The following is a 13,720-nucleotide window of genomic DNA, read 5'->3' as shown; positions in this document are numbered from 1 at the left end:
CCCACATGGCACACGACTAACCTCATCGCTCACACCCCCATGGGCACACGATGACTGCCTACTAATCTCCGCACAATGGGAATTAGCCACCAACGATCCACTCATCAACGGGATCCATCATCAAATGCATATGAATGAATGCAACATATACAACATACTTATACCATCGTCAAGTCTAATGAGTAACATCATCAAATACTCATTTCATCATCATCATTAACATCATCATCATCAAAGTATGTTTATATACATTAGCATCATTCAATACAATTAATCATCATCATCATCACTAAAGAACATACATGTGTCCACATCAATCATCATCATCAATAAGAAGAACACACATGTACCCGCATCATTCCAATACAATCAATCAACATCATACAATTCTCTACAAATCATCACATCATAATGTTTTCAAAACAACGTCCTATATTGTCACATTTCATCATATATGTCAACAATACATCATCCAATCAAACAAATCGTCACATGATTAATATTTCAACATAGCATGTATTTAACATATCGCATCACATGTATGTACAATACATCATTCATCGAGAAATAAAATCATATTTAAAAATAATTGGATTCACACCTCATTTCATCATTTAAACACGTAGGCTATCTCATAAGATTCATCGTGCTCGAAACGGCACTAAAAACGGACCTACGGTTCGAAAGTTACACATCATTTAACTTTTCCAAGAAAACAACTAACGCTACAGCACGCGGCGCAACCAAAGTTCGCGGCGCGACCTGAACCACAAAAAAACACGTTCGCGGCGCAAACCTATGCACGCGGCGCGATGCGAGGAAAAAGTACGCCTTCGCGGCGCCAACACTAGGACGCGGCGCGAACTGGCGATTTCGCAGACTATCGGGTCTGCGTCAGATCCTGCGATCTGGTTCCATCTGAGTCCAAAACTGACTCTAAACATCATATGCAGGCAGTTAATCATCAATTGCATCACTATTCATCATCACACATCAAAACAACACATAATCTATCAATAATTCATGCAATTTTCATCAATTCATAACCTCCCTAAACCTAACATATGATCCAATTGACTCAACAACATCCCTAATCAATATTATTATCTAAGAACACGATAATAGATGATAACCAGAGAGTCCCCCCTTACCTTAGCCAAGAGTTCTTGATCTTTGGTCCTCTTCCTCTTTGGCTCCTCTTTACGTTCCTCAGCTCTTCTCTTCCCCTTCTCATTTTTCACGTTCTGATTCTTTTCCTCATTTCCCAATTTTCCTTATTTTATGAAACATAACATTTTAATTAGTAAAGGCTTTACTAACATAGTACCCCCTCTTTACTAACACCACACTTGGCCCAATAGCCTATCTCATATTTCTTTCCAAATAATTCCACAAAATACTGAATAATTCCAAATAATAATTTAATTTCCAATTAAATTAAATTTAGGAAAATATGGGGTGTTACACTATCTTTTCATCTTCTAAAAAACTAGTCTCCTCATATTATTATTGTTTTTGAAGTTTTATTTGAATAAAACCTTTATATTACATAGAAATTTTATTTGCCATTTCATATTTTAGCTTTTTCTATACTTCAAAATCGCTCCTTCCCCGTTCAACCAGTGTCATCATTTTTACTCCTCATTCCTCTTCTCTTCCACCATAATTCATAATCACAATATCATTCTTTTATTTTGTTAAAAATGAAATGTATGGATATTATGCTTTGGGAAAAATGAAGGAAATTAATGTGATGAAATTTTGATGTTAAAATAAGAGAGATTTGTATGGATGTTATGTGATAATAACGTCTTGTGTCTTTAAAAGAAGTTGATAATATTTTTTTCAAAACATAATTTTAGAAAAATAGTGTTATCCATGCATACCTGTAAATATCCGTAAATACTTAAAAATCCGTAGATTATTCACTTAGCATATATCCACACAGATATAGAACAAATATGGATATTATAATTTATTCAATAAAACAGACACAGATATCATATTATTCGTCCCCATAAATATCTATTTACATCCCTATCCCTATTCCTATCTCTATCTCTATCCCTATCCCTAGGATCTCTACCAAAAATACCTACTTCTTTTAAACCACTTGCAATGGGGTGTTGAATAATTTTTCAATAGTTGAATGCTTCCAATTGTGTGTTGAATGAGATGTTGAATGTGATGTGGATTAATTGGTGTTGAAAATATTCAACATGTTGAATGAGAAAGGAGTGGGGACCACATCATATACTTTGCAAAATTCTATTGGTAGTTTTGATTATTTAGATTTTTATTTCATCATAATTATTTGGAATAATTATTTTATAATAAATCAATTTTTTATTTATTTTAATTTTCACTAAAATTCATCATTTTTTGTCTATAAATATAGAGACTTGGTTCATTTGATTTGGACACACACAAAATCGACTTTTTTTTCTCGAATTTTTCTATTTAACCTCCAATAAATTTATTGTTTGTAGTTTTAAACATCTTTTTAGTGAAATGGATCCCAACAATAATCCTTTTAATACCCAAAATTAATTAAGAATATAAAATTAGAACAATAAAATTAAAATAAATTATTAAATTAGAAAAACATTAAAATAAAATATTTAAGTCTTAATTATTTTAATTTAATTTCAATTGTTATTAATATATAATCACAAAAATAAAAATATGAAATAAAAGTGGTGGGATAGAGTGTTGAATTTTATTAAATAAAAATTATTGTAGTAAGTAAAAGTTGAATGAATGTTCGAATTATTTGATGGAAGAGATAAAAGATGATATAAAATATAAAAAATAAAAAAGAAAAGTATTGAATATATAAATCATTGTAGATAGTCTTACTCCGTCGTAAAATCTTTTGTTACACAACTTCTTTACATCAATTTAAGTCATTTTAGTCATATTTTGTTTTTCTTAATTAGTAATTGTAGCTTTTTAACATAGTTTGTGACCTTTTGGTGATGTTAGTTCTATCTTAGTTGGAACTTGCAAAAGGTGACAACCCACTAATGAACTAATTATGTGACAGCTTTTGATATGGACATAAGAGAGTGTGACACGTACATATATATATATATATATATATATATATATATATATATATATATATATATATATATATATATATATATATATATATATATATCTTACTAATTAATTTTTCTTAACATGATTGAAACATATCCCCTCACTAGTATCAAGATAAAAAATTCAAATTTTTATTTATTTATTTATTTTAAAACAAAACACTTTGTCAATTTTATACTAATACTTTGTTATTATTGTATCCAATTAACTAGCAAAAACATGATAATATGACATTTATGATAATTAATTTTAATAGTATAAATTAATGATTGAGACGTGACTAATTGTTCTAGTTTTGACTTTCATATATATATATATATATATATATATATATATATATATATATATATATATATATATATATATATATATATATATATATATATATATATATATATATATATATATATATATATATATATATATATATATATATATATATACTCACACATATCAAATTAAATTGCATATTTTCTACTTAAATTAGTAAAAAATCCGTGCGTATGCACGGGTTCTGTTCGGTTACGCGAATTTGGATACATCATTTATTTTAAATAAAAAAGTTTAAAAAAATTAGATAAATAATTGATTATTTCATATATAAAAATATTTATATCATTAATAGATTTTTCTCGTATACCATTTTTGGATTAAAAATATTTAATCATAAATATCATTTCTCGTATATAAAAATATTTAAATCAATAATAGATTTTTTTTCCGTATACAGACTTCATTTTTGTTTAGGTATAATTTACAAAAATATTTGGATCAATAGTAAATTTCTTATATAAAAATATTTAGATCAATAATAAATTTTTTCCCGTATATTATTTTTAAATAAAAAAGATTTGGGTCATAAATACCATTTTTCGTAATTAATAGATTTTTTTTCCGTATACAAATATTATTTTTGTTTAGGTATCATTTACAAAAATATTTGGATCAATATTAAATTTTCGTATATTAAAATATTTAGATCAATAATATATTTTTTGCCGTATACCATTTTTTGATCAAAAATATTTAATCATAAATATAATTTCTCGTATATAAAAATATTTAAGTCAATAATAAATTTTTTCCCGTATACAGACTTCATTTTTGTTATATAAAAATATTTACATTAATAGTAGATTTTTTCCCATATACCATTTTTTAATACAAAATATTTGGATCATAAATAATATTTTTCGTAAATACTAATACAAATATTATTTTTATTTGGGTATCATTTACAAAAATATTTGGATCAATATTAAATTTTCGTATAAAAAATATTTAGATCAATAATATATTTTTTACCATATACCATTTTTGGATAAAAAATATTTGATCAGAAACACTATTTCTCGTATATAAAAATATTTAGATCAATAACAGATTTTTTTTCCCGTATACAGACCTCATTTTTGTTTAGGTATCATTTACAAAAATATTTGGATCAATAGTAAATTTCGTATATAAAAATATTTAGATAAATAATAGATTATTTTTCCGTATATCATTTTAGAATAAAAATATTTGGATCATAAATACCATTTTTCGTAAATAATAGGTTTTTTCCATATACAAATATTATTTTTGTTTAGGTGTCATTTACAAAAATATTTGGATCAATATCAAATTTTCGTATACAAAAATATTTAGATCAATAATAGATTTTTTGGCCTATTCAATTTTTGAATAAAAAATATTTAGATCAAAAATAACATTTTTTGCATATAAAAATATTTAGATTAATAATAGATTTTTTTCCCGTATACAAACTTCATTTTTGTTTAGGTATCATTTACAAAAACATTTGGATGAATAGTAAATTTCGTATATAAAAATATTTAGATCAATAATAGATTTTTTCTCTATATCATTTTTGAATAAAAAATATTTGGATCATAAATACCATTTTTCGTAAATAATAGATTTTTTTTGTATACAAATATTATTTTTATTTAGGTATCATTTACAAAAATATTTGGATCAATATTAAATTTTCGTATATAAAAATATTTAGATTAATAATAGATTTTTTGAATAAATTTTTCCCGTAAATCATTTTTTACTAAAAAATATTTCGATCATAAATACCACTTTTCGTATATAAAAAAATATCAATAATAGATTTTTTTTTTTGGAAGAAAGAAGTGAGAAAGTGATTAAAGAGAAAAAAAATAGAGAATAAAGAGAGATTTGATAAGTTTGATAAAATAAAGAACTTTATGGTACAAAGACTAACAAACCACAATTTTAATATGGTGACTAAAAATCAAATAAGGGTATTTTGGACTTTTCCACAACCATTAATTTTCTTATATTATAGATAGATTGATAGATTTTTTTTTGGAAGAAAAAAGTGAGAAAGTGATGAAAGAGAAAAAAATCGAGAATAGAGAGAGATTTGATAAGTTTGATAAAATATAAGAGTTGTATTATTTTAATAATAAAATTAAGAACTTTATGGTACAAAGACTGAAAAACCACAATTTTAATGTGGTGGCAAAAAATCAAATAGGGGTATTTTGCACTTTTCCACAACCATTAATTTTCTTATATTATAGATATAGATTGATAGATTTTTCTGGAAGAAAGAAGTGAGAAAGTAATGAAAGAGAAAAAAATAGAGAATAGAAAGAATAAGTTTGATAAAATATAAGAGTTGTATTATTTTAATAATAAAATTAAGAACTTTATAGTACAAAAACCCAAAAATCACAATTTTAATGTGGTGGCAAAAAATTAAATAGGGGTATTTTGGACTTTTCCACAACCATTAATTTTCTTATATTATAGATTAATCATTATTAAATATAATTAGTAATAAATATATACACTAATAAAATTGCATATTTTCTACTTAAAATATATCATAGAATATATTTTCTACTTAAATTGCATATTTTTATTTTAGTATCAACAAAAAAATAATATTGTAAGGTAATGCTTTCTCTCTCTTACTCGTATTCTGTTCTCTAATTCAATAATATACCTAACCATCTTTTCAAACCTTTTATAATAAATAAATAAATTTCTTTCAAGTTTCAACTTCTTTATTACTATTTTCTAAATACCTTTGAATTGGTATAGAATAATTGATAAAACTGGTATAGAATAATTGATAAAACTGGTGGGTTGCAATTGCATCTTGTAAGGAACAAAGTTCACTTTTATTTATTATTTTTCTAACCTTTTCTAGAAGGAATTATTCACAAAGTGTTCCTTTTTTATGCTTTTAATTCTCACAACTTTTTTTCTTTAGGAATTGTTTCCCTTAATAATGTCATTTGGGTGGTAGAATATGCATGATGCATCCCACTCCTAACCTTACATAACATAAAACAAACTAGTTGGCCCTTGCCAATATTTATTTTCTTAAAGATAAAAGTAGTGTGCATTATTGGTGGCATGAAAATTTTTGCTAGTTTTTTTTATTTTTAAAATAAGAGAAAAATGGATAAATAAAAATAGAAAACTTAAGAATTTAAATGATTATATTGATAAATATTTTTAATATATATATATATATATATATATATATATATATATATATATATATATTTAATGTATTAAAAATGCATTGTAAATTAAAATATTAATTCTTATAAAAAAATTATTTTCTTTATTTAGTATCCTAAAAAAGTGTCCTGAGACTTTGTTAGCATAATAAAATATGCTAAACTCTTTTATTAGAAAGTTTTTTAATAGAAAAACATGAAAATCACATGAAACCTATTAAACTAGCTAGGCAACTTTTATCTCTTATCACTTTGGTATTTACCAATCTTTGGAATTCATCTAGAAGCAACCAATGTAGATAAAGAGGCCCCTCTATAGAAAAGTGACATATTTGGCACTTTATGAAATTGTTTTATAAGATATACTTTAGGTTAAAAGAAAAAGATACCCCTTATGAATATTTACCAAAATTATTAACTAATTGTATCTAATGAAACCTAAATTTGATATAGATATAGAGTAACCATCCACATCTAAGATCGAATTTAAGTTGAAATGTTCCCACTATCTTTAAAGATACACTAGTATTAGGAAAGGTGGGTTGCATGAGGGATGGTATACAATGTGACATGTCAAATTTTGATGTTGACACTTTATGCTTAAAAAGTGGATATAGTAAATTGTAGCATGAGAACCCTACTTCAACAAATTTGTGTTAAATTTAGATGGAATCATGTGTACAAATTTATGCTAAGGTGCCTACAATAATTGTGCAAAACTAAAAAGCTTTCCCTAGTGAAAGTTTGCTTTCTTTTTATCTCTTTTTTTTTCAACTTTTTCTTATTAGATAAACTTCAAATCCTCAATAGTGTTGGCCTAACATGTTCATGTTAGGTGTCAGCAAGTGATGATAATATTTACATAAATACTTTTTGGTAAAAGCTTTTATGGTTCTATCTTGTGATAGAAAAAAAATCAGTCTATTGTTATTTTATTGGTATAGAATAAGATCGTATCAAGGCTTAATTTTATAATTTTATTTTTGATGTACTCCCTCCGTCCCAAATTATAAGAGAAATTCACTTTTTAGATTCATTGAATAATTAATGTATCTGGTCTGCATATAGACCAGATACATTAATTATTCAATGAATCAAAAAAGAAAATTTCTCTTATAATTTGGGACAGAGGGAGTATCTGATCTATATATAAGTAGATATATTAATTATTCAACGAATCTAAAAAGATAAAATTTACTTATAATATGAGACAGAATGAGTTTATATTATCCACCAAAAACGCTCTCAAATTCACACCAGAAAATAATGTGTGAGAGCTAACTTTTTATTAATTGGGTCAACTTTCCTGAACTCTATGATACTTGTCAATTCATAAATCTTTATGTTAATATTAATTTAAAATACATAAAAACTGAAGAAAAGAAGCTGTTTAAGTAAATGAGAAGGAACTATAACCCTTTTTGCTCTCTTTTCAAGAAGATAAGATATCACACAACACAAAATTCTTGTGCTATTTTGGTAGGCTAATCAAAATTCACCACAAGCAAGCCATATGGCCAGCTATGTAGCTGTCTTCCTTTATATTCAAGACAAAGCAAAACAAACAAAAGCAGTGGATAGGGATCCTTCTTGACTTAACAGTTTTCTTACATAGTGCCCTACATCAGATTCAGATCATTTAGTAACATAAATTGTGTAGTCAAATAAATAACTCTAGATGCTAATTAGATCGACTCAGTTGGTAAGAAGTTGTCACACATTGAAAAGCAGTGGATATTTCTAACGCTGGTGAGCCTCTGAATCCAACTCGCTTAAACTTTATTGTAATAAAAAATATACTTTATAGTTTGATCACTAATAATATAAACAAAACATATATACCAAAGAAGTCAACTACCATAAATTATTGATAACCAAGTTTTCAAGTAATTGATTTCCACTTCTTTAATTATTTGATTAAGTGGAGGTATTAAGTAAACTCCCCATGAAGATATGGGAAAACATTTCTTCAATTATAGAACATTTCTACCTCTATATGCATATTAATATAGAATTAATTGATAGTGTTTGTTTGTTGCAGGTTCTTACAGTTTCAGATGCTGAAAAACAGATTATAAACAGAGCATGTTCTTCTGTCAGAAACTTCACTTTCTAACAGTAGTTAGATTGGAAGATCAAAAAAAGTGATGGTGTCCTATGGTAAAAAAGAATGTTGTACTTCATAAACCAGCATCAAAATTAAGATCATTTTTATCTGCACAACGTGCCTCTTTTCACCAGGCTATTTTAACCGCTCACACTATATTAGGAAGAAAGCACGTCATTTCAATGAATTAGGCGTACTCTCTGGTCATATAAACGACATGACACGTGGTATTGTTAGATATTTTGTACAACATTTTCAAACTATTTTGTTACATTACTGAAATTAATGACACATGTGCCATTCAACACCAGTAATCAATAAAAACAAAAGGGTATGTAGCAAAACACTATATAACATTGACATGTGAAACTAAAAAAGAGCAGAAGAAAACAAAGCACTAAAGACTCAAACAGATGAATCAAGTTCAGCCGCCTAATAATACTACTCTATCAAAAAACAAAGAAAGATAATCACTTTCAATAGACTGAAGAAGAACAATTACAATCCTCTCCCTATTGATTTGACCATCTTCTAATTTAAAAAGACAGAGACAACGTGTGCCATTTAACCAGGACCCCACAAAACATACAAGTTGGTCACGTAATTTGAATAGCATCTTAATTGGCATATGCCAAAACAACTGTAATGGTAGGGTCTATTTCACATGGAAAATAAGATAAGCATAACAAAGTGCTGCATAACATGACAAAAGACTTTCATCTCCCAAAGGGCCATTTATTCAGATTCCTTAACCATCAATATGGTGGAACATTAAGGTATGTCTCAGTAGCAACCAAAAAAAAAATGAATATGGTGGAATAAAGTACAATTTATAAGAGATTATAACAAAATCTTATTTATATCACAGAAGTACATATAATATGATATAGTGAAGTAACAACAATATAATAGAGCTAAGAGTGGTGAAAACACAAGAGGGTTGGTTGGTTTGTTACATTATGGAAACATAACATCCACATGATTTATTGCCACATACCAGAACAAGACCTGACAAGCATTATAATATCTATAGACCTAAACGATTACATGTGAAGAAAAATGCAGTAAACTAAACTACCTTTGATTTTTGAGTCAAGGGAGTTTCACATGATAAGAGTGAGTGTGTGTGACTATCCCTTTTTAATGACACAATAAAAAAAAGCCATTTGGTACACAAGTTTTACTTCCACTTGTCGTTTTCAGTTGAACCATATTGGACCATCTGGTTGTTTGGGAAGATTATCCATTCCTACTACTCCTTGTAGTTGCTGAATATCCTCCCTAAAATCAAAGGATGCCAAATCACAGGGAGAGCCCATCATGAAATGGAGGTTATTGTTGTTGTTGTGGTGGTGCTGGTTGTTGTCGAAAGGAGCATTTACGGCTTTGAATCGGTCGAATTGACTTTGACTTTCCTCGCGAGTAAAGAAGTTTGCTGCTTCCATCACCATTCCTTGACTTGAAAAGAAATTCTCCTGTTGTTGCTGCTGAATGTTGTGCTGCTGTTGTTGCTGAATGTTGTGCTGGGAAAGGTTTTGATTTCCGACGGTTACGCAATTGGTTGAACTTGCATTCTTGTTTCCTATGATATTTGTGTCATAGACTGACATAAGGTCACTGATCATTTTCTGGCTGTCCTCTGAAACCCCGAGTCCAGTTAAATCAAATGAAGGTGGAATCAGACTAGGTGGAACCAGACTAGTAGGCTGAGCTGCAGAATTGGGTTGAACAAAGCTTTGGGGGAAAATAACCGGCTTAACCTCGGTAGCATGAAAATTAGGGCCGCCATAGTCTGCAGAACCGATTCTATGTGGACAATTCAATTGATGATTGTCCCTAGAAGGCCTATCTTGAAAAGCAAGGCGAACTTCGTTGTAAGGGCATTGAGGGTATTCACATGTGTAGATTTTGTGATCCATCATTATGTTGAAGTCGCTAGAGATCTTCCTCTTCCGAATGAAATCCAAGTTGGTGACAACCTCTCCCTTGATTGGAGAAGGTTGCTGAACCGAAAACATTCCCCTCATTCTTTCCATCCCAAGAGTGGATGGATGAAGATTCTCGGGTTTTCGGTCCTCCACATCAAAGTTGGACTCATCCTCAGCCCCATCAACATCATACTCGCTGCAATCATTGATGACCATAGAACCGCTGCCTCCACCAGAAGATATCGGAGGGCAGTATTCGGGATAAAGCTCTCGAGCCAAGGATTCCTCTTGATTGATGATGGCCAGCCAAGTAGCACTTTCTTTAGCTGTCATTTTATCTTGAAGGCATTTGGACTGCCTCACGAGCTTGCGAATCTTGGCTATATCAGGAGACATATGCTTGATAACTGCTGTTAAAACACCAACTTTCCAAGCTTTTTTCAGGTCATGAGGTTTCTTGTAAGGTGGAGGACCTTGATCTTTAGGTAAACCAATTTGGGGCCACCACTCTTCGTTACCGCTTGGCCACCATGGCGGAGGAACACCCTTCTCTAACGGGAAACGCCTCTGAGGAGGATCACAGTGCTGCATAAGAGCTGATAAGAGAGAACCTAACGTTGTGTCCTGTAATTCTTGTAAGGTATGAGGAGTTGGACCGATGGAATTGCAGCCATCATTCTTCCCCGGAATTGCGTTATCCACTTGATATTTGGCTATGGCAGCCGGACCGTTCCTATCAAACCTAACCTTATCCTTCCACCATTCACGAAGATTGTCAGATGCTCCAGTCACTGGTTTTCCTTTCTCAGGAATTATCCCGTAAACGAATCCTTGTGCCTTACAGACCTCCATCATTTTCAGCATGTACTTCAATATTCCATCTTGAGCTCTTGACATCTTTTTCCTCCTCGCCTGTTCTTGAGACTGCCTTGCTTTTGCAGCATCGATCCCTTCTTTAGCCTTGGTTTGTTCTTTCAATCGCTTGAGACGCATTTTGTCCCTCCACATCCTTCGTTCAAGCTCATCGACATCCATTTCTTCATCACTATAATCATCCTCAACTACCGAATCCGGCTCAGTTTGCCTGACAGAAATATCCCCTTCCCCAAGTGTACCACAGAACATATCCAAATCACCACAAAACCCCATGTCATCAAACATCATCATCTTTTCTCAGGAAAACACCTCTAAAGATATCCAAATTTCCAGAAAAATCAGCTTCAACCTGTAAATTAGGTTTCAAATTCACCCTTGTTTACCTCTAAACACCAACTCAAGTCAACGAGTTATCAACCTTTTCTCAAACCTTTAAACCTATCAAAAGACAAAAAAAAACAAAGAACAAATTAGACAGAGCAAAGATCAAATGAATAACAAAATCAACAAATCTACACAAAAATCCCAATTAAGATTCACTAGCCACCCAAATTTTTAAAGCAAAAACTTTTTTCTCTCAACTAGCAATACTAGATAGAGGCTAAAAAAACAAGAACATGAACTTAAGAAAAATATGAAATTGACCGATCACACATTAAATTCACAGAAAATACTAATCCATCATCAATACACTAAATACTAGATCTAAATAAGAGGCAGGGCTAGGCTATCAATAACTGAACAGATCTAAATCTAAATCACATACTAGTACAAATTAAACATGAAAACTAAAATTTAAAAAAAAAAAAAAAACCACAAATATAGAAGAATCTTCAATGATAATATTCTAATAAGATTCTCTCATAGACCCATCATCAAACACATGGTGGATGACTAACAAAAAAAAAAGTCTCAACAAATAAATCTCCATGAACATCATCAAAACTGATCAGGAAACAAATCAAAGCAACTATAAAAACAGGATCTAACATCAAACCAATCACTAGCACACTTCAAAATCATTAATAAAAGTAACATGAAACTAAGAAACATACAATAAATTCAACTATTGATCAACAATAGAAAAAAAAACTAAAAGTTGAAAAATCATCATGGAAGTTGAATCATCAACACATACAATAAAAACAACAAAACCCTGGTAGCAAAATGGAAGTGAACAGTAAAAAAGATGAGATTTTGATTGAAGAGAAGAATCTTACCAGAAAATAGAGAAATGGGTATTTGAGAGCAGTGACCAAAGGTCAATAAAGGTGGGGAAATTTGGAGAAATGGAAGATATAGAGATGGAAAAGGAGGAGAAGAAGGTGAGAAGAAAGAGAGAGAAAGAGAGAGAGTTAGAAAAAAGACATGAGACAGAGGGTGGTGAGCATTATCTTGGTTTTAATATAATGTTTTGGTGAATGTCAAAATGGTGTCATTCATTATTGTTGGAGTTAAATTTTATGTAGTGGTAGCTTTTTATATAAACTGTTATTTTTTTAATTAATTTTAACATATGGTATTAAGAAAGTAATAGTGTACTTAACGTGTTTAATTTGTGTAATCCCTATCCTGCTAGAATATATTTTTAATCAGAAAAATGTTATTTCAACATTTTATAAAGTTTTATATATAATATTGTCTTTTTATTTATTTTTATTTTTTAATCACATTGATACCTATAAATGATATATTTTTATATCATAATATAATAGTACTATATTAATATTAATATTTAGTGTTCATTGTATGTAATGTGGTTATCTTTTATTTCTTATATAGTTTTTAATTTCATCTATAGGTTAAGAAATAATAAAAATATATATAACATTGATATTATATTTTTTATTATTTTTCTTTTTTAATCATATTAATACCTATAAATGATATATTTTTATATTATAATATTTTAATATAGTATTTTAATATTTAGTGTTGTTCATTATTTATCTCTAATTTCTTATCTTGTTTCTTATATAAATATAGATTAAGAAATAATAAAAAAATAATATATCATTAGTATTGACTTTTAATTATTTTTCTTTTTTAAATCACATTGATATATATATATATATATATATATATATATATATATATATATATATATATATATATATATATATATATATATATATATATATATTAAATTGATTAATATTTAGTGTTCATTGTATCTTGTTTTAATTTTATAT

The 13,720-nt window shown here is 28.6% G+C and overlaps 1 protein-coding gene across 1 annotated transcript; it reads right to left on the bottom strand.

The window, feature by feature from the left end:
• Positions 1-9,553: 9,553 nt before the first annotated feature.
• On the bottom strand, positions 9,554-12,912 carry LOC131615955 (ETHYLENE INSENSITIVE 3-like 1 protein). Its single transcript, XM_058887153.1, has 2 exons — positions 12,749-12,912; positions 9,554-11,966 (listed from the first exon to the last, which is right to left on the bottom strand). The coding sequence occupies exon 2, from the start codon at positions 11,817-11,819 to the stop codon at positions 9,924-9,926; it is 1,896 nt and encodes a 631-aa protein (XP_058743136.1). The 5' UTR covers positions 11,820-11,966; positions 12,749-12,912; the 3' UTR covers positions 9,554-9,923.
• Positions 12,913-13,720: the final 808 nt, after the last annotated feature.

This window comes from Vicia villosa, linkage group LG7, assembly GCF_029867415.1.
Source record: "Vicia villosa cultivar HV-30 ecotype Madison, WI linkage group LG7, Vvil1.0, whole genome shotgun sequence".
In the NCBI taxonomy this organism is placed as follows: domain Eukaryota; kingdom Viridiplantae; phylum Streptophyta; class Magnoliopsida; order Fabales; family Fabaceae; genus Vicia; species Vicia villosa.
Note: the sequence above shows the minus strand (reverse complement) of the source record. Positions and strands in the feature narration are given on the sequence as shown.

Bases quoted from the DNA above. Each gene is read 5' to 3' on its own strand.
- LOC131615955 (XM_058887153.1), bottom strand. From the start codon at position 11,819: ATGATGATGTTTGATGACATGGGGTTTTGTGGTGATTTGGATATGTTC.